Here is a 21,947-nt window from a genome sequence, read left to right as displayed (position 1 = left end):
AGATCTGGCCCTGCTCTAGCCTCAGTCCCTTGGCCATCATATCAGCCTGATCTGAAGGTGACCACACAGCACAACAGTCGCGGAGGTTTGGACCAGCAAACGGAGAGAGGTTTGGACACTGTTTCCTCAGCTTTCTCAGCTCTCTTTTACAGTTTACACAGCTCACTCTCAGCTCTATATTTCCGTCATCTCTCAATTCTCTCATGGGATCTATCACTTCTAGCTTTTCACTCTCTCACTCACGCAGTAACCCTGCATTCCGCTAGACAGCACAAGCCTCTTCCTTGCCTTGCAGAAGCGTCCTACATCGTCAGTGTGGACAGCATCAAGGTCTCGGTATTGGTCGGCGTTGCCTCTCAGGTCTTTGGGTCTGGGGTTGCTGGCAAGGCTCACGTGGATGGTATTTGCCATTCGAACAGCTTTTCTTGTCTTGTGCTGAGGTAGCATCTTCTGTTTCGGAAGTGCTAGGTTCCATATTGGAATTTTGCTTTGGTCGCTTGGGACAATCGAACCATCTATGGTCGCCTGTACAGATGGTACAAAGTCCTTTTGTGCTGGAGTTGTTCTTCTTGTCAGTGGCCGCACCTTTATGTTGGAGATGACGGTAATGACTTTGTGAATATGAGGAGGCGCGATCCTTGAAGGAGTGCTTCTGTTGGAATCCAACATATGATTTCTGAGACTTGTGGGGATCTTGAGACTGTCGCTAACCTTGATAACCCGAGTTTTTTCTAAACCTGGGGTTATCTTGAGGGCGAGCACCTTTGGCCATAGTAGAGTTCTGTGTTCGATTAGCACTCTACTTCCTTGTGTTTTGGAAATCTGTAATGCGCTCTGCGTAAGCAATAGCGCCAGCTGTGGTGGTGATGTTTGCTTTAAGGACATCAATGCGTAACGAGGAATTTAGGCCTGAGATGAAAGCATGAAGGTGATCATCCTTAGTTAAACCATCAATCTCCAGCACCAATGTGATGAACTGAGAGATGTAGGAAGACAGGGAGCCTGTTTGCTCCAACTGTCGGAGTTTTGAACGTGCTTGGAAGTCCACATTGGCAGGTATGAACTACTTACGGAGCACGTGTTCAAAACGTTCCCATGTTAACACACTTTTGCCGTCCTTTAAGCGTCTTTGCCACCATAGGAAAGCTGTATCCTTGAGGAGGGAGACTGCCAAGGAAATCTTTTTGCCTTCAGTGAGGTCAAAAGTATCAAAGTACATGCGCAATTTTGCGAGCCATTGGTCAACTGTTCGGCGATTTCGTTGACCAGTGTAGGCTTCCAGAAGTTTAATGTCAAGTCTTTTAGTTTTGGAAGCTTGGAGTAAACGGTAGAGGGCACGTAGTTCAATGTTTTCTACCTCAGGTGGGAATGAATCCGCATAGTCGTCTGGTTACGTCACGTCATCCTCTCTATATGTGGTACTGCGAGAATCTTGGAGTTGTTGGACTTTCTGGACCAAGTCGGAGATGTCCTCAAGCTGGGAAATTCGAAGTTGCAGTAATGTTTCGCCTTGTACGTTGACTTCAGGGGTCTTTTTTGGACTTGAGTCTTTGATTTCTGGAGAGGCTGCACGCGAGCGTTGCGACATATCTGAGGTCCCTGTGAGAAAAGCACGAACCTGCGCTCTAGCTTGTACCATTCCTGGGCTGCTCCTTGAGGTTGCTCATCTTGGCGGGTGCAGGCGAGGCAGGATGGAACCACCCGTGGAAATCTGGTAAAGAAGGTCCTGTCTGAGGTAACACTGGTGATGCCGAAATGGGTGTTACTGCTCGTGAGAGTACAGGAGTAGGTTGCAGAGCCCACGGATCTAAGAAGGGATAAGGAGCTGCTGCCGGAAGTCCAAGAGAAGGAGTGCCTTCAGAGTGTAAATACTGAAGCTGAGGGGTAAAATTCTCTCCAAAGATGGACAGCAAACTCGTGAGGAATATCGGGTTCTGGGTATCTTCGTGTCTCGTGGAACACAACCTGGACTGTGCTGAGGAAGTAATGTAACTGAGGTGCCTCACGCAGAAGGTATAGGATGTGGTCCAAATCACTAGGAGGGCATGTGACACAGAAGACCCACGATGCCAAAGCTCCGAAATGGGCTGGTTGTGCAATCTGAACACGATATTGTGTGGTAGATGATGCCTGAGGTGTCCTTGAAAGGCCGGGTGAATTACTAGGTGTTTCCATGCTTTAAGGGAGCGTCTTTCATTTGCTGTAATTTGATAATGACAAGAGAATCCTTAGAAGTAGAATGGAAAGAATCCACCTGGCATTGATTTAATCTACCAATTTGTTGCATAGAAAAGGCCTGCAGATTTCTGTCCGGAGGTCAATGTTGCAGTGGGTGGCGAGGAGCAGATCGGGGCCTGGCTGGTCCGGATTGGAAAGCAAGAACAGGGCGCATTTAACAGGCAGTCTGAATCACGTTAAAAAAGGGCTGTACCGCTGCTGATCTGGCAGGTAAGGTAGCGAAACAAAGGGAGGGGAGGGCAGGCTGTCAATGGCGAAACAGGCTGCTGGTATCCAATGCTGTATCGCGATAAAGCGCTTCCAAGGCTTGAAGGTACGGAACGAAGAGAGAGAGAGAGAGAGTGCAGGTACAAGACGAGTCGATTGATGAGTAGTCACGTCAAAACATGGATAAAAGATAACACACAAGTACAAAGTACTTGTACCTAGACCTAGGACTAAGTGTCCTAGGTGTCACATAGGACTAAGTGTCCTATGTGGCCTAAAAAGGCACTAACACTATAAGTGCCTACACTTATGCCTACAAGGCACATACCATGGCCTATAGGGCATCACTAGAACCACCGGAAGATGGCCTACAAACCCCCCTCCATGGGATGGGCTGAAGTACTCTGGAAACGTCTCAGAATACCTGGTAGTTTCTGGTCATGGTGGCACATGTTCATCCAAAAGGATATAGCCACCTATGAATGTACAACAAATCATGTAACAAAGGGAACCAAGTGTAAAGCCTGTCGGAAGACTTCGAACTTGGGACGAGGAAGTGCCTTTGTAAACATATCTGCGATGTTGTCCTCCGTGAGAAGATAGGACAACTCTATGTCTCCTGCTGACAACCGCTCCCGAACATAATGATAGTGAACTTCAATATGCTTGGTACGCGCATGAAACACTGGGTTACGCGCAATGGCCAAAGCACTCTGGCTGTCAGTGTAGACAATAGTGGAGGATGTCTGGCAAATACCAAGATCTGTAAGTAACTGTCGAAGCCAAACACACTCTACTGTAGCGGTGAAAGCTGCCCTGTACTCAGCCTCACAACTAGACGTGGCAACTGTCGGTTGCTTCTTGCTGAGCCAAGAAATACATGAATTGCCAAGCAAAAAACAATTGCCAGTATGTGACACTCTGGTGTCGGAACATCCTGCCCAGTCACTATCCGTGTAAGCATGCATGGTAAGTGAACCCTAATCACCATAGAAGAGGGCTAAATCCTGAGTGCCTCTGAGATATCTGAAGACTCTCTTCACTGCCTCCCAATGCTGTGAACTAGGCATGTGCATGAATCTGCTAAGCTGAGATACTGCATACTGTAAGTCAGGTCTGGTGTGACATAAATAAATAAGGCATCCAACAGCCTGCTGATAAAGAGTGATATCACATGGTGGGCTCCCATCATGAGCTGAGAATTTGAAGCCAGGGTCCACTAGAGTAGAGATTGGCTTGCAATCCTCAAACTGAAAACGATCAAGGAGCTGTCCAATATACTTGGACTGAGACATCATGATACCCCCCTAAACATGAGCAAACTGAATGCCCAAATAATAATGGAGCCGTCCCATGTCTGACATGTCAAAAATCTGCTGCAAATCAGCCTTGAAAGCTGCAATTTGCTGAGTATCTGGGCCCGTGATAAGCATATCATCCACATATAAAATCAGCACTAAAAAATCAGGTCCACTCCCACGGACATAAAGAGTGGGTTCTGTGGGACTATTCTGAAAACCAAGGGATAGTAAGTGTGCATGAATTTTGGCATACCATGCCCTGGGTGCCTGCTTCAAACCATAAAGGGCTTTTCTAAGCCGGCATACCTTATTTTCAGAATTAACAACCTCAAAGCCAGGAGGTTGTGTGACATAGACTTCTTCCTGCAGATCCCCATGAAGAAAAGCGGTCTTGATGTCAAGTTGGTGCACTTGCCAATGATGATGGGCTGCAATGGCAATGATACATCGAATGGTAGTAATCCTAGATGTGGGAGCAAATGTCTCCTCAAAGTCAATGCCTTGTTGTTGGGCATACCCTTTTGCAACAAGACGGGCTTTATATCGATCTATGCTGCCATCAGATTTCCTTTTTAATTTGTAGACCCACCGTGTTCCAATGGCATGCTTGCCAGGTGGGAGATCTACTAATTCCCATGTGTCATTTTTGGCTATAGATTGTAACTCAGCTTTCATTGCATCCATCCACTCTTTGCTGTCAAAAGCATCTGTATGGCACAAAGGCTCTTCATTGCAAGCTGTAGCAAGGAGTGCAAACTCAAGAAAGTGACCATGCTATCTATTCCCTGATCTTGTCCGGGCAGCAAAAGGCTGATCTTGTTTGCTGTCCCTCAATGTATCAAGAAGCCATCTGGGAACTTGCCTTTGCTGTCTATTGACAGCTCTTTCTTCAATGACTGCATCATGAGTAGTGGGATCATTTTGTGCCAGAAGAGAAACCTGCAAATCAGCATGAGGTAGTGGCTGATTATTGCTTAGTGGAAGGCCTGCAGGAGGCTCATGTTGCTGCTCAAAATCCTCCTCTGATGATGGCAGATGTAACCAAGATTCAAAGGCATCAAACATGTCAACCTCTGGCTTTGCTTTGCAGTCCACAAGAGGAGAAGCTGAATGTTCAGCAAAGATCACATCTCTACTGACAATAATCTTCCCAGTATTTGGTTGATATACCCGATACCCTCTGCTCTCCTGGCTGTAACCGATGAATATGCATTTGATTGCCTTGTCATCAAGCTTATGTCTCAGCTGAGATGGTACATGAACATATGCAAGAGACCCAAAAACTTTCATGTGTGAAAGTGAAGGCTTCCTGCCTTTCCATGCTTCATAAGGTGTAATAGTCTTTAATGCCCGTGTAGGTGATCTATTCAGCACATAGTTGGCACACATTACTGCATCAAGCCAAAATTTATTGGGCAAAGACTTGGCCTTAAGCATGCATCTGGCCATCTCCATTGTGGACCTGTTTTTCCTTTCAGAAACAGGATTCTGCTGAGGACTATAAGGAGTAGTGCATGAGTGAATAATGCCCCGTGAGGATAGAAATGCATCAAACTCCTTTGACATATACTCACCCCCCCTATCTGTGTTGAGGGTGACAAGCTTGTTTCCTGATTCATTCTCAACCATATTCAGCCATCTCTGAAAGCATAAGAAAACTTCAGATTTGGCCTTTAAAGGATATACCCAGCAATACCTTGTGAAATCATCAATGAGAGTCATGAAATACTTGTATCCTCCAATGGCATTTGTCCTCATTGGGCCACAGACATCACTGTGTACTAGCTGCAATTTCCTTTGTGAGAGTTTTGGACAATTCTTTTGAAAAGGAAATCGATGCATCTTACCCAAAAGGACAACCCTCACACACATGTTTGGAAACTGTGTGAGTCTGAGGTACATCATATGCCATCTGTTGTGAATGTAGCTTTGCAAGAGCTCTATAATTGAGATGGCCCATTCTCTCATGCCAAAGATGAGTTTCAGCAAGCTGTGAATCTGAAATAGCCAATGCTTCAATAGAAAGTGCAGCTGGATGATGATCAAGGTGATAAAGCCCTTTTTGCAAAGTGCCAGTGAGAACTATGGCATTGTCATCACGAAGATCATATACTAGGCATCTGTAGCCATCAAAAATTACTCTGAAACCTGAAGTAGCAATTGCTGAAATTGAAATCAAGTTGACTTCAATGCCAGGCACAAAAAGAACATTTGTCAGAGTGACAGGATGGCTGGAAATGGATGTGAGCTGCACATCTCCAACTCCTTTTACAGCATATGAAGCATTATTAGCACATGTAACAGTCCCCCCTCGAGGTGCATCAGCTAGAGAATGAAACAACTGTCTGCAAGATGTGACATGCTTGGAAGCACCACTATCAAAGTACCAGGACTGAGCATCATTAGCAGTAAAGAGTGCATCAGCTTTGGAGGGATCAAATGAGCAATGGACAGCCCATGCCCAATCATCCTGAAGAGCATGTGCATGTGAAGCATCTGCTGGCTCATGGGATTCAATGGCATGTGAGGCATTAACTGTCAATCCTGCTTTCTTTTTCTCCGAAGCAATGCGCTTCCTGCATTCTGAAATGTCATGTCCAGGCTTGCGACAATAGTTGCATCTTTTCTTCTTTCCCTTATCTGCTGTATTTTTAGATGCATGGGAGGAATTGCAGCTGCTATGCGTAGAGGAATCGCAGCTGCTATGCGCAGATTTTGGCTTGCCCATAGGCTTGGAAGCCTTGCCTCTTCCTGTCTGCTGTGAAGCAAATGCATGATCAGGAATAATGGCTTGTCTGTTAGCTCTACTTTACTTTTCCTGCAAAAGCAAAGTAACTAGCTGGTCAAAAGAATAGTGGTCTGGATTACCCATGGCCACTAATCGAAGGGTTATAGCAAACCCTTGATATGTATCTGGCAGTCCATTCAATGTGGTACTGACAAGCTGTGAATTTGGCACCACCTCATCAATGTTGGCAAGCTGTTCCATGAGGTCCTTGACCTTTGTCAAATATGCATCCATTGACTCACCTTCATTCATATTCACTTCCTGTAATTGCCTTCTCAAATATGCAACACGAGCTTCATTGCGAATCTGATAGAGAGAAGCCAATTTATCCCAAGCATCCTTTGCTGTCCTGCAAGACCGGATGTGTGGAATGATGATTCTCTTGCATGATAAAGCAATGCATGAATGTGCATTTGCATCTCTTGCATCCCATCTTGACTGTTCTTGAGTTGGAAGAGCAGCAACAGGAGTGCTAGAGGAAGAGGCATCAGGAGGAGTACCCCCTGCAGAAGGACCAGCAGTAGAAACAACCACTGTAGCATTGGCTGGCCTCAGATCAGCCCCAGAAACAATATTCCACAAATGCTTTGCAACAAGAGTATGTTTCATGAGATAAGACCACATCGGATAGTTGGTGCCATCCAACTTATCATCTTCACGAAGAACTCCAAATAAATCTTGATTGTTCCTAGCCATAGCAACTGTGATACCCTGAAAAAGACCTGAAAACCCAAAAGCCTCAAGGCTATCACTGCAAAAAGCTGGCTGTCCCAAAAATGACAGCAAATATCTGTAAATTCAAGGGCAAATGCAGATCTGACCCAAATGTGACTGTGACAGGCAATGTTCACTGCAAAAACAGCAAATTTGGCAAAAGCCCCAAATTTATTGAGGGCAAATAGGCCAAAAAGAGGGCAAATGCAGAAAAGCCCCAAATTTTGCTGAAATTTTTGCAAATGTGACCCAATGTATGCAAATCTGACTCAATGTCCTGCAAATGTAACTTAATGTCCTGCAATCTGACCCAATGTGATGCAATCTAAACAAGAAATTGCAGACTAAATCCCAAAACTCCAATATTCTTGCAAGAAATTGCAATCAAAGGAGGTGAAAGGAACTGAAAGCCCCAAATTTTGCCAATGTCCTGCAAAAGCCCCAAAACTGCAAATGTTTGTAGATGACTGCAGTGAGACCCAAAAAGGGGTTATAGCAAGCAGGAACCTGGTTCAAGCCAATGCCAAAACAGGTACGGAACCTGTAGGTAGAGTCGCACGTGTGAAACTGTACGGAATACCCAGAGCAAGTACAAGCTGTACGATCAGCTGTTCTACATGTACATGTGTACGGAAAGCTGGTACAATACGGAAGATCGTACGAAAACGTGTACCTTGTACGGAACATGTACGGTGCATGTACCTTGTACGGAGAAGTTCCTACGCAGGTACAGTTGTACAGAGAAGTTTCTGCACAGGTACAGTTGTACGGTGTAGGTACCTTGTACTGAGAAGTTCTTGTGCAGGTACGGTTGTACGGCGCATGTACCATTGTACGACGAATCTACCACTGAAGATACAGTTGTACGGCGCAAGTGCGACGGGCAGAAAGGCTAGCGACGTAGCTGGCAGAATTCGGGATCTGTACAAAGTCCGTACAATCGTACGGATTGTACGGATGGAGCGCAGGCTGTTGAAATCTGTGAGTGAAGCAGATCCGGAGGCAGGGGATCAAGTCCAGTAGCGCTCTGATACCATTGAAGGTACAGAACGAAGAGAGAGAGAGAGAGTGCAGGTACAAGACGAGTCGATTGATGAGTAGTCACGTCAAAACATGGATAAAAGATAACACACAAGTACAAAGTACTTGTACCTAGACCTAGGACTAAGTGTCCTAGGTGTCACATAGGACTAAGTGTCCTATGTGGCCTAAAAAGGCACTAACACTATAAGTGCCTACACTTATGCCTACAAGGCACATACGATGGCCTATAGGGCATCACTAGAACCACCAGAAGATGGCCTACAAGGCTGCAGGCTGGAGCACGATAGAGGCTGGCGAAACCAGGCTGCTGGTTTCCAAGGCTGATTTGCGGCAGCAATGGCAGGGACTGGCGCTGATCTAGCGCTGCGGGCTGGCAGCGAACCAGGGCCGGAAACTAGCGAGGGCAGGGCAGCAAACCGGCGAGGGGCAGGGGCTGCATATGGCGAGGGGACAAGGCAGCAAAACGGCAAGGGCAAGAGCTGCGTAGGGAGGCAAGCCTCCTTGACAAAATCTGTACAGGCGTTGAAAATGGAGCATCCCTTTTGTTTTTCGTTTGTGGCTGCCTATGGTGGGTGGTTGCCCAAAAAATTAAAGGGTGGGTTTATTTAACCCTTGGGTGGGTTAGACCTAAGGTATGGGGCTGGGTTTTCCTTTTTAACCCCTCTAGGTCCCCTTTTTATAAGGTGCTTGGTTCCAAAAGGTGTGCCTATTCGAAAGGGTGTGACCCTTGGAATAGGTGCACCTTTTCATGAAGGGGTGTGTCCCTGTTTTTAAAAGGGGTGTCCCCACATGAAGAGGTGTGTCCTTTTTTCCACGATGGGGTGTGTCCCTTGGGTGAGGAGTCAAAACTCTTCATCAAAAGGTGTGTCCGATGGTGGAAAAGGTGCGTCCCTTTGGGACAACCCAAGCACATGAAAAGACACGATTTTTGTCATGTCCATTCACATCAACTCGTGATGTGTGGGAGATGAAGAGGCCATTGATGACTTTAGGCAGGATTGGCGCTAAAAATTTTTACGCTCATTCTCTCCATCTCTTCCATGCACAATGTGCACGGATATCCTTCTAGCGGAAAGAGATGTATCAGATAGGCGGTAGAAGGTGGGGGGCATTTCCTATAGGCAAGAGCGAAATTTGCTCTGATACCACTGTAAGAAATCCTAGATTTACTATATTTAGAAATGTGCTAAGGAACAAAAAGGAGACTAAAATAGCAGAGAAAAGGAATAATTGTATTGCTTGAGTGTCTGTAGTGTAGCTGTAGTGTGTCATCCATACAATTGGGCCTCTCTTATATAGAGAGTGACGAGTCACACATGAAAAGGTGTGTACTCCAAAGTGTATGTGCATGAAGAGGTGTCTACCCCTTGTGAAGGGTGTGACCCTTGATGAGAGGGTACATTACAATAGGAGTGTCTCTTCCATAGAATCTCTTGTGAAGGGTTGTGCCTCATAGGAAGTGTCCCGTCGAAAGGGCATACCCTTCCACAAGTGTCCATTCATCAAACCATCCATAAGTCTAAGGTATAGAGAAAGGAATACGTCACAGATCGTGACAAAACCACTTCCACGTGAAAAGTTTGAGGCATTTCGCAGTGCCCTGAACTTATATCCTTTGGGTGATTGATCATTTCCTTGTACATGACGTTGGCACTGCAGGGGGTGTTAGAATTATTATTATAATTCATCAGTGACCAATGTAATGTAATAAGTAGGTTAGGGGCACTTTTCCCTCAATTAGAGGTTTTTCCCCCTAACCACAATTAGTTCACTAACTATGGTTAGTGAAGGATAAGGTTTTGTCACTTAGACAAAACCCATCCCTCTTCTTGTAACTGTTACTTCTTCTATTGCAAACACTACGTTCAGCTCTCTAGCTTCCTGCTCTCTCTCTCTCTTGATATCTAACATGGCCCTGGTCGGTAGCCCTGGTTGGGCTGACTTGGCCAGCCACAAGCCCTTATATAAGGTCGCCCTGGGCGGCCAGTCAGTGCTGCTCCTGGTGCCTCCATGTGAGGCCTAGAGCCCCTTTTATTCCTGCTGTTGCAGACTGCGACCAGCCCGTGTGCTGGTCGCCTATATTTGCCATGGTATCCTCCCTCCGGTTCTGGCCTGAGTCTCTCTCCCAGCCCTCCTACCTCTCACTGCCCCTTGTCCCCTCAAATCGGGGGCTCACAGGTGGGCACAGTGAGAATCTAACACCCCCCCTCAATGTCACAACTGTGGGCCAATCCCCATACATCTGATGAGATGCTCCATCTGTTCTCGAGGGAGTGTCTTCGTGAAGAGGTCGAACAAGTTGTCGGCGGTCGGGCAGTACATGAGCTCGATCACATCGTCGATGATGAGTTCTCGAACAAAGTGGTAATGAACTTCAATGTGCTTGGTCTGCGCATGGTACACTGGATTCTTGGCAATGGCTATGCAACTTTGATTGTCGCACATCAGCACTGTTGCGCTCTCCTGACGTGTAATGTGCTTGGTCTGCGCATGGTACACTGGATTCTTGGCAATGGCTATGCAACTCTGATTGTCGCACATCAGCACTGTTGCGCTCTCCTAACACACGTCCATGTCCTCCAGAATCCACCTCAACCACAGTGTCTCACAAGCTGCTGTACACGCGGCTCTGTACTCTGCCTCTGCACATGAAAGGGCCACTGTGGGTTGCTTCTTACTCACCCAAGAGATGGCACCAGATGCAAGTAAGAAGCAATACCCTGTTGTTGATCTTCTGGTGTCAGCATCACACGCCCAATCACTGTCACACAACCTGCCTAGTTCGATGCCTTTGGTATAGGTGATCCCATAGGTGCAAGTACCCTTTAAATACCTCAGCGCCCGTAAACCTGTATCCCAATGACTCTTCCTGGAAGAAGCAGAGAACTGGCATAATAGTCCAACTGCATAACAAATATCAGGTCGAGTATTGCTAAGGTAAAGCAAACTTCCTACCAATCGTCGGTACAAAGGAGTATGGACCGGCTGGGATGTGTCGTGAACACTTAGCTTGAGCCCGACCTCCATGGGAGTTACTGCAATCCTCCATCTAGAATCTCTTCAGAAGTTCTCTGCAATATTTCTCCTGTGAAATGAAGATCCAGTCTTTGGCCTGCTTTACTTCTATCCCAAGGAAGTAGTGTAATAACCCAAGGTCAGTCATCTCAAACTCAGACATGAGTAGCTCCTTGACCTGAGAAATCTTCTTGACATGGTCACCTGTCAAGATAAGATCATCAACATAGAGGATGAGTACCAATCGCAACCCCTTCTCAATAAACAAGTAAAGGTTTGCCTCCGAAGGGCTCCGACTTAGCCCTATCTTCTAAAAGAATACATCAATCCTTTGGTACCAAGCTCTGGAGTTTCAGCCCCTATAATGCCTTCTTCAACCTGCAGACCATTAATGGGGACCCTGGATCTTGAAAGCCCGGTGGCTGCTCTACGTATACCTCCTCCTCCAGGGTTCCATTAAGGAATACGGACTTCACATCCATTTGAAAAATCGGCCACTGGAATTGGGCAGCAAGGGCAATCACTGTCCGGATAGTAACCATGCGAGCTGTGTGAGCAAAAGTTTCATCAAAATCCATGACTTTAGTTTGAGCAAAATCTTTGACCACTAACCTTGCTCTGTACTTATCCAAGCTGCCGTCTAATTTGTATTTAAGTTTGTATGCCCACTTAGTGCCGATGACTTTCCGTCGCGGGGGCCTGGCCACTAAGTCGCAGGTATTGTTCTTTAGGATAGCATCCATCTCTGCCTGCATGGCAGCCTACCATTCTGGATTGTCCTTTGCCTCCTCGAAGGTCCTTGGCTCTTCAAGCTGAGCCACCAACGCAAAATTCACGGATGGGGTCTTCTGAAGAAGTTGGGACCGACGCAATCCGGAACTGCTACTCTCAGGTATTTCGGCGACCCGAGAGTCTTCCAATGTTCTTAGGTACCATTGGGGCAACCTCTTCTGCTTCTCAGTGGGAGGAGGAACTGGAACTGCTTCTGGAACAGCCTGCTCTTCCTCAGTACCTTGTGGAACATCAGCTTCCGACTTCGCCACCTCTTGGATGGTCAACCTGGGGCGGGTGGGTTCGGGGGTTGAACAATCTCTTCCTCCTCAATCTGAGGCTCCTCCTGGGGTTCAGGTTCCTTTTCCTCGAAGACGACATCCCAACTGATAAGGATCTCCTTCTTTACTGGGTCGAAGAGTCGATAGGCCTTGGATTCTTCGCTATACCCAACAAAGATACATTTTTTGCTCCGGGAATCAAGCTTGGTCCTGTCTTCCTTGTGCACATGTACCCATGCGTTAGAACCAAAAATGCGAAGATGAGTGATAGAGGGCTTCTTACCATAAAATGCCTCATATGGAGTCTTCTCCTTGACGGCCTTTGTCTTGGTCCTGTTGAGAATGTGTACGGCTGTATTGATAGCTTCACTCCAATAGGCTTTAGAAAGGTTCCTCCCTCGGAGCATAGCAAGCCCTTTCTCCGTGGTGGTTCTATGCTTCCTCTCAGCTACCCCGTTTTGCTGAGAAGCATGTGCAGTAGTGAGTTGTCGCTTGATCCCATGCTTGTGACAAAATGTGCTGAACTCATTTGAGGTGAATTCTCCCCCCCTGTCTGTACGAAACGTCTTGACATCCTCCCCTATCTCCTTTTCAACTCTGGCCTTCCAGTCCTTGAACTTCTCAAAAGCTTGTGACTTTTTAGCCAAACAATACACCCAGGTCATTCTACTGAAATCATCCACAAAGAGAAGTAAGTACCTGGATCCTGCCCACGATGCTGTAGACATTGGGCCACAAATGTCGGCATGAACCAACTCAAGTGGTTTGCTGGCCCGAAACGAGGCCTCTTGTGGGAACTTGTCGCTGTGTTGCTTGCCTTCTAGACAAGCCCTACAGACACCATCATTGCCTGTAATAGGTGAAAGTCCATCCACCATCTTCAATTTTGACATTTCAGCCAAGGTTCCATAGCTGATGTGACCGAAGCGCTCATGCCAAAGCTTGGACTTTCCGTTGTCTTCATGAACCAACATTGCACTGAGGCGATACAGCCCATTTTCTTCAACTCCTTGGGCCACCATCTGTCCATTTGCTTTGGATGTCACGGTGACCTTGCCGTCTTCAAAGAGAATTGACGTTCTTCTTGTCCATCTGACTTACAGACAGTAAGTTCTTGCAAAGGTTGGATACATAAAGTACTCCAGAGATATCCTTCTCCTCACCTGCGGTCGTAATGAAAGGAATGCTGCCAATGCCCTTCACAGGACATGTCCGGCTATCCCCGACAGAAACTTTGGAATCCGGGTGTGTACTTTCCATGGTTTTGAACCAAGTCTTCCTGTTAGACATGTGCTTTGAAGCACAGCTGTCAACATACCAACCCTCTTTTCCTTCACTGACTGCATACGCTGAACAATGTTCACTGATTAAAAACAGCTGTCCAGTCGTCACATTGGCAGAATCATTCTTAGGCTCTTCTTTGTTTCTGGCTTCTCTCTTCTACTTCTGATCTGCCTTCTTCTTTCGGCATTCTTTGGCGGAGTGGCCAAGCTTTTCACAGTAAAAGCACTTCATTTTCTTCTTTCGGTCAGCGTCCTCTGACTTCTTGAACTCCTTTGGCTTGCCTTTTCCAGGCTTGTCTTTGGCCACTAATGCCTTCTCGTCGATTTGCATAAAGAGTTTCTCTCGAGCCTCCTCCTGAAGCAGGAGTGGACCAAGCTCCTCAAAGGTGATCGGCTTAGTCCGTTGACCCACAGTGACTGTAGTCACAAAACTTTTGAAACTTTGTGGCAACTTGTGGAGTGTGAGCGACGCCAATTGACTCGAGTCCACCTTCTGACCAACCGCTGCGAGCTGGTCCCGCACGACTTTCACCTTTGTCAGATGGTCATGCACACTATCACCCTCATTCATATCAAGATTATAAAGTTCATGCTGAAGAGTAATGATACGGGCTGTATTATCGGTTTCATACAGCTCCTTCAGTATGGCCCACACCTTTGAAGACGTCTCTGCCAACTGGATATGAGAAATCACAGCATCTGCTGTCGTGCCAATTAGCATTGCTAAGGCTTGAGCATCCCTCTCCTCCCATGCACTGAGTTCATCCGCATCTGCTTCAAATAAAACATCACCTCTTTTGTCCACAATGTCCTCCGGCTTCATCTCGGTCCCAATCACTATCTTCCATAGCTTCCGTGCCACCAGATGGCTTCAGATCTTGACTTTCCAAATTGGATAGTTCGTCCCATCGAGCTTTCCAGCTTCACCAATATTGGGAATGAATGAAGAAGGAAGATGACTGGAGGAGGAGGAAGGACGAGCAGTGGGTGTAGAGGCTTCTGAACGCTGATCCATCTCGGTGAATAGCAAACTGAAAAACTGAAGCAAAAAAGATGTACTGACCTCCCGTGCTAGCATGAGCTGAAAACAGAATCGCCTTTCTACCAAGGGACTCCTTCCTTCAGAGAGTGCTTTGATGAAGAAGAGTTGAGAGCCTATGGCTCTGATACCATGTTAGAAAATAGGAGGGAATGAATCACTCAAACCTCCACCCAAGATCTCTCCAACTCTTACACACTCAACTCAGATAGATGATCACAGATGCAAGTAACACACACTCAGAAATAAATGTAGATGGAGAGAGAGAGAGTATATTCATCCACCGGATGGTGGGCAGAAAATAGCTCCAAGGGAGCAGTACAAAACACAGCAGAGTGCTGGAGAAAACTGATGGACTCTCTTTCTCACAAACTGCCCCAGATCTGAGTGCTGAACACAGCCTTGGAGAGGGGCTTTCAGTTTCGCACTGGATACTGGGCTGAATGGAGAAGTGGGCCTTTTATAGGCTCTGCCCAAGCCCCTTCAGATGACCGACCAGCAGGGTCGGTACCCTGTCTGGTGGCCGACCACATGGGCCTCATAAACCGACCAGGGTTGGCCCTGGTCGGTAGCCCTGGTTGGGCCGACTTAGCCAGCCACAGGCCCTTATATAAGGTCGCCCTGGGCGGCCAGTCAGTGCTGCTCCTGGTGCCTCCATGTGAGGCCTAGAGCCCTTTTATTCCTGCTGTTGCAGACTGCAACCAGCACATGTGCTGGTCACCTATATTTGCCATGGTATCCTCCCTCCGGTTCTGGCCTGAGTCTCTCTCCCAGCCCTCCTACCTCTCACTGCCCCTTGTCCCCGCAAATCGGGGGCTCACAGGTGGGCACAGTGAGAATCTAACACTTTGCTTCAGCCCTTTGAGGCTTGTATGAGTTTCCATTCTATTTTGGTGTACTGTGTCCCATAGGCCCACGAGACCCTCCGCAGAGGTTAATATTTCTTTCTTTCTTTCTATCTTTCTTTATTTCTTCTCTCAGTCTTCATGCGGCCATTCATTTGGTGCTAGTCCCTTGTGTGTGTGCATAATTAGGCAATGTGTGATTTTCACCTATGCTGCAGCCTTAAACTGGATGCTTTAGCAAGGTGCGTTGTGCCATGTGTAGGATAGAGCCTGAGTTGCAGCAACCATCACACACACACAATGTTAAGGTTAGTTGTGCCTTTGGGTATGTACCAATCCTTTTTCATGTTTAATGCATTTTTTATAAATCGATCAATTGAATGGGAATTTCTTTTAGTGTGATTTGTTGTTGTCAATTTACGTGTTCTAGCTCTTAAATTGGAAATTCAAAAGTAATCGGCTACAAAATGGACGCAAAATGAATGACCAGGTGCTGAGAAATTGAGATGATCAGGACAAACTAACAGAACCACACCCAAACCTAACAAAACTTGTGAAGTCTAAAGTGTCCATACCTCGCGAAATGTGAATTTCTCATGTACTAGTAGAGCCAATATGAAGCATGGTATGATTAGAATGTAGTGTCGAAAGGTATCTTGCTCTTTGTCATATGAGCGCCGAACCAACTTATGATATCTCATATACCATATGATTGTGAATGAAGTCCACAAAAAAAATAACTTCATGAGTGTGTTGTACAATGATATATAGTCAGTAAATATGTCAAGGTACCGGGTGGCAAAAACAATTGCATAGAGCTCTTGAGTCTTCAATGAAATCCCTGCAACAAATCAACGTACAAAAGCACTTCAGACATGCAACTTCTCATCAAAGGAAAAAGATGTTACTTGCCTTAAGATACTTGCTTTGATTATGTCAATTTGCTAAAAAGTCATACTTATTTCACGTTAGCTTAAAATTTTGATAATTTGAATCAGCTCATAACATTCAGGCAATGGAAATTTTTCAAAGGGAGGAAATACTCACCTGAGGCATTCTAATATCTACAACTTCTGCCCAAAGGCTACAAAAGTCAAGGGTGCTAATCTTAATAATTAAGAGGCATTGCCTTTTTCCTCATCTTTCTTTTTGAATTAGGAGGCTTAAAATAGATAACTTTCCTATCTATTGCCTATAAATATTCGAAAGCAACTTGAAATATCGCTCCTATCCCACAGATCCCATGGTATTGTCTGATAAGCACAATGAATGATCATTGTACTATACTACTTCCACTGATGGTAAGTACGGTTTTTGAGTCTATCGCAAGCCAAACATGTATCAACAGAATCTCTTCTTATTGGACATGCATGTACGAAATAACCTACTCCCTCAGCAACCACTCAATACCGAACCCAAAAAAAGAATGTGTTGGAGGGTATCTTGGTTAATCTGGTCTACGTGCACTTATCACAGCAAATTCTAGCCACGTCTAGATGGAGCCTCCTCAAGATTGAAAAACTTTGTTGCAACTTCCACTTTGGGTATTTCCAGAGCTGCTTGACTCAAACAACGCAAATAATAAGATTTATGGGTTCAAAATGATATGATTGGCTATATGCCATTATAAGTAATATGAAGACTAGTGACAATAAAGTTTGCCAAAGAAAATTCGCTCGATTTTCCGGTTGGTTGGCGATAACCAGATTTGGATGTTATGATAATAATGAAGGTACTTGCATATGGGAGGAATTTTTTGCATTTATAAAAAGAAGGGCTTGTGAGCATTAGAAAAGAGAAAGACAATGTTACAAATGCCAACTAAGACTTCATGAAAGCGAACTTAGGGCAAACAAACCGAATAGAGCTCGCTACCGGCACTCAAGCTACTAGCCCTGCCTACCCCCCCCCCCAACCCAACCCTTTCCCCCCTTCCTACCCCCACCTTTGCTCTCCACCCCCTAGCCCTCTGCATATTCTCGAGCCTCCCCCTCCACCCTTCGATTTCGTGCTCCCACCCACACCCCCCACCTCTCTTTCACCTCCCCTTCCCATTTTCCTACGCCCTGCCCCATCTCCTGCTACACCTCCCCCCGCCTCCACCTTCTCCACAACCCAGCCTCCTCCTTTTGTTCCCACATGCCCTGTGCCTCTGCCTAGCTGCCATGTGTTTTGCGACAGCCCCTTTGCCGCAGGGAGTTTAGTCTATCAAAAGGGATCACATGCTCTTATCATTTGTTGAAACAGGGCAGCATAGATGAAGATTCTAAGGCAACTCACAAATTAAAAGGCAATCGGATTGGAATATCAGAACAGCTCACTCCAAATAAGCTTAAACAAAGAGCCTCCTGACTAACCAAAGTAAAGGGAGCCGAGAAAGAGGGTAAATGGACAGAAAAGGGAAAGCACTGTTGGAAAGGTTACCTCCCCATCTGTAAGCCCCCATATGAGGAGAGCATGGGGGAGGGAGACCTAGGGCAAGAGCTGCCACATGGGCATCTGTTTGGATGCAATGTGGGCAGCATGCCCAGAGGAAAGAACATGGAGAGGGGGCTGCCACATGGGCAGTAACTCACAGAAAAAGAGGATAAGGGGCTGCCATATGGACAGCATCAAGGCTGCCATGTGGGCAGCACTTCTGGACATATACCTGGAACTCCAAGGCTGCATCAGATGGCGCCTTTGTGCAGGAAAGATGGCGGGGGCATCAAGCCCTGGATATAGCCTGGCAAAGAGGCGACTGAAGAGTAACAACGTGGCGGGGATGCTCCAGGTAGCAGGCGCCTTGATGGCGAGATGGTACAGCAGGGTAGGGGGCAGGCACATGGCCTGTGAACAGGCCCTGAATGATGGTGCAGCATGGCGGGGGGTCTGTGGGCAGGTGTGCGGCCTGTAATACGGTCTCTGGAAGCAGCACAGAAGGGGGCAGGGAAGGCCCTTATATAGGAAATGGAGCCAGCCAACCAGGCCGACCAGCAGGTCGGCTGGTTAGGGTTGGGCCAGCCAACCAATTACTCATCTTCTGGAGCAGATCTTCAGGGAGCAGGAAGGAGCAGCAGAGCAGTACCAGTTGGGCCTATGGTCAGGAGGTGAACTGGGCTGAGGAGTGCAGACTTAGCTCACATAGGGCTGCCTACCTAGGCTGACACACAGGGCAGCAAGGTTGAGAAGATCATTCTGGACGGAAAGTCTACAGACGCTCGAGGTGGAGCACCGTGCCCTCGAGTCTAGAGAAAGCCATCAGATAGGAGTAGTACCTTGTAGTAAGATCAGAGGACCACACCTTGGTGGGACTCTGGATCTATCTCTTTTGTATTGTGTCCATAGCTTTGGACGGAAATATATTATTTTGGTGGTTTCTCTATCTGGCTGGTTCATTGTCTATTTATGAGTCTGCACACCTATGATATGCACATAAGTTTAAGAAGTTTGTGATTCCACACCCCACACCACACTGTGTGAGCTCCTATGCTATTCTATCAGTCTTCCGCTGTGCGTACCCTCTGTTGGCCGATTTCTAACAAATACTTATCAGGGAATGCAAATCTAAGCCTAAAGACTGTCAGCCTTTACCTAAGGTAATCAAAGCCACATTATGTTAGCATCAGAAAATAGTTATGCTTTAAAATAACAGTGGAAATGCTTCATGTACTCCCATGGAGATGCTTCATGCACTCTCATTTTGTGTACAAGCTACTTATTGGTCCCGTAGATCTTTTTGGCCTTCTATGGACATACAGCTTTCTTTCTTTCTTTTCCTTTCTCTCGAGAGTAACCACCCTCCTTCAGCCATTATACCTCGTCTATTCAGCCTAGTCCACATCTATTAGGTTCTCCATGCTGCCCAGCTGCCTTCTATTACACCCCAATTTTACACGGAGGCCGACTCTGATGTCAAGAATGAAGGCCTCTTTTGTCCAGTCACATCCGGAAAATTTCATGTCAACAAACATCTACATTCCTGGTTGGTTGACCAAAGGTAGAAAAATCATATATACTCTCGAGATTGTCAAAAGTACCAAGGACAACCCGTTCCGTGATTTGGCATTCCGAATCAAGTTATTAGTTTGGCTAGGATACCACAGTACCCAACACTACAACCAACGTTTCATAAATTTTCTACCACTCCTCATCTTGGAAGATATATGCTCTTGCTCCTAGGCTTCATGTATGAGAATGTACCGGCTGGAACGGTAATATGCATTAGCAGATCTTCGTTTATAGATGAGTCATCGAAGCGGCCTGTGGCAAATGGCACCTGGACCTCACAAACTTCCATTAGGAATTATACTTGCAATTTCTTGGCCCAAAACGTCATAATGGAATTGGCATTTTCATCATCAATGCTCTCTGAATTTGTCCTCTCAACACATAGCAACCACCTTCTGCGTGACACAAGCTAATTCCAGCTAATTCTGGCCTTAGGCTCAACCTTTCAGCTCTTCCTCCACCTATTCAGTATACGTGTTGGAATTTCATCAACAAATCCCTTCCAATAGGAGCAAGAAATGCTTCAACCAAATCGATTCGCTTTAGCATGGAGTCTGCCATACCTTCTGGGAAATTATTCTGCCTCCCGTACAGCAGGGTCTAAGCGTCTTCCTGATATCAAAGCATTGACTCCATGCGTCAAATCATCTGACTTCTTTCCAAAATGAGGCATCAAGTAGTAAAAACATGCTATGTTGAGTTTCCTCTCATATAGCCAGCTTGTACAAAGGGAAGGGTTGCCAGATGTAAGCGACAGCAAGCACGAGCACAAGAGATTATTGCAGCTCTAAAAATGGGCTGAATCGTCCCTCTTTCCTAGAATGATTTAGATCCGCCGACACGTGAAGAAGTGCATGACTCAGGTCAAGTATCAGTGGCTCCCACCATCCCCTTTGTGCAATAACGTGAAAGTTAGCTCGTCCCAGTTCCATAAATTGGACTCTTTAAAAGGAGAAACGAGTCCTGTCAAATGCATGCACTACTATATCTGTAATCAAATGATAAAAGGCCGAGATCCAGGCGCGAGTCATCCAAATTTGATTTTTGAGTGCGAAGACGTTTACTTAAGAACGGAAGCAAATTAGAACCACCAGCCCTATATAAATAAGAACAGAAAAAGGGAACGGCGTAATTCCCAAAACGGATCTGACCTGCACAAGACTTTATAGTATGGATCTTTAGAAGCAGCAACAGGATGCTGAAGAGGTGCGACATATCTCCCGCGAGTCGAAAGATGTTCATCTTTCAAAGTCTTTAGATCGCGCGACAGCAATTCGGGATCGCACAGCGTGGTTCTGAGGAGGCTGGCAGGGGCAGGCAAAGTGCGATGGAAAATCTGGTGGTTCAAGCAGCGAACTCGGCACAGAAAAGAGGATAAGACATTGGAGGAGAAAAGGCGATGCAGGAAAGCAAAATGTGGGCTGATGATGATGATGAGAATGAGGATGCAAACTGAGCAAAATCAGAGGAGATGGCAAATTGTGCAAAAGCAAAATGCAAAGTGTGTTGCTTTTGTGAGTGCTTGTTTCAATTTTGGCCTCTAAATCACCACTTCCCTTGACACGGTTCCCACCATCAGCTTGCTAAATCCTTTTATTTCAAATGTAAACAATCCACATGGTCACCCTCTACTTGAAGTGGGATTGTCCACCTTCTCTCTTTGTTGTGTTTTAGAGTCCTTACACACCTCGGCTCTTGTCTCTAATTCATTTGTGGATCACCTCGTGAATGTTATGAAAGTGTCCCCGTCACCCAAACGGTCACTTTCGTCCAATTACCCTGAGCAACATCAGAGCGATGGGAGATTCGAATGCAAAATGCTTTTGTGAGTGTTGCTGGTTTCAATGTTGGCCTCTCCAATAACACCACTTCCCTTAACACGGTTCCCTCCCTCTCATACATCATCTACTTACTAAATCCTTTTACTTCAAATGTAAACAATCAACATGGTCAACCTCAACAATCCAAAACACGACAACAAACATACAAGATGGCACAATCCCACTCCTTGTCCCCCCCTCGCCTTTAATACAATTCAACTCGGGTCTATAGTTGATTTGCAGATCACCTCATGAATATAGCATGAAAGCGGCTCAGTCACCCACAAGGTCACTTTTGACCAGTAACCCTGAAATTTTCCGACCATAGGGTTCACAAATTCCCTCTCATTTTGCTTAGGCGGCTACTTCCCAGTCCTTCCACGTGAGGGAAGTGTTGTAGGTCCCCAAGTCACCAAATGGCTCCCTGCCTCAATCACAAGTCGCCGTTTGAGGGTGACCTGGGTCCTTAAGTCCCTTCCCTATCTCTTGAAAGAAGCTCTACAACATATGGGGCCTAAATAGAGTTTAAAGTGTAGTTGTCTCCTTGAATCATGGATCATATTTTATTTTTCCATTAGGTTTTATATGAATGTTCCTTTAAACATGTCAAT

The 21,947-nt window shown here is 46.1% G+C and overlaps 1 protein-coding gene across 2 annotated transcripts in view; it reads right to left on the bottom strand.

Annotated features, from left to right (window-relative positions):
- LOC147889791 (ER lumen protein-retaining receptor B-like) overlaps nucleotides 1-21,125 on the bottom strand; it is a 71,881-nt gene extending 50,756 nt beyond the window's left edge. The window contains exons 1-2 of one of the 2 annotated variants that reach the window (XM_087391463.1): nucleotides 20,668-21,125; nucleotides 16,102-16,367 (exon numbers count right to left, since the gene is read on the bottom strand). In XM_087391463.1, the coding sequence (XP_087247589.1) occupies nucleotides 16,102-16,367; nucleotides 20,668-20,758 (357 nt within the window). In that variant the 5' untranslated portion in view covers nucleotides 20,759-21,125. The remainder of the gene's footprint in view (nucleotides 1-16,101; nucleotides 16,368-20,667) is intronic. The other variant, XM_087391464.1, reaches the window with a different exon arrangement.
- Between the last annotated feature and the right edge of the window lie 822 nt (nucleotides 21,126-21,947).

Source organism: Dipteris shenzhenensis, chromosome 20 (assembly GCF_047967505.1).
Source record: "Dipteris shenzhenensis isolate YYH24624 ecotype China chromosome 20, Dip_SZ_1.0, whole genome shotgun sequence".
Lineage (NCBI taxonomy): Eukaryota > Viridiplantae > Streptophyta > Polypodiopsida > Gleicheniales > Dipteridaceae > Dipteris > Dipteris shenzhenensis.
The sequence above is the reverse complement of the archived record's forward strand: the minus strand, read 5'-3'. Positions and strand labels throughout refer to the sequence as shown.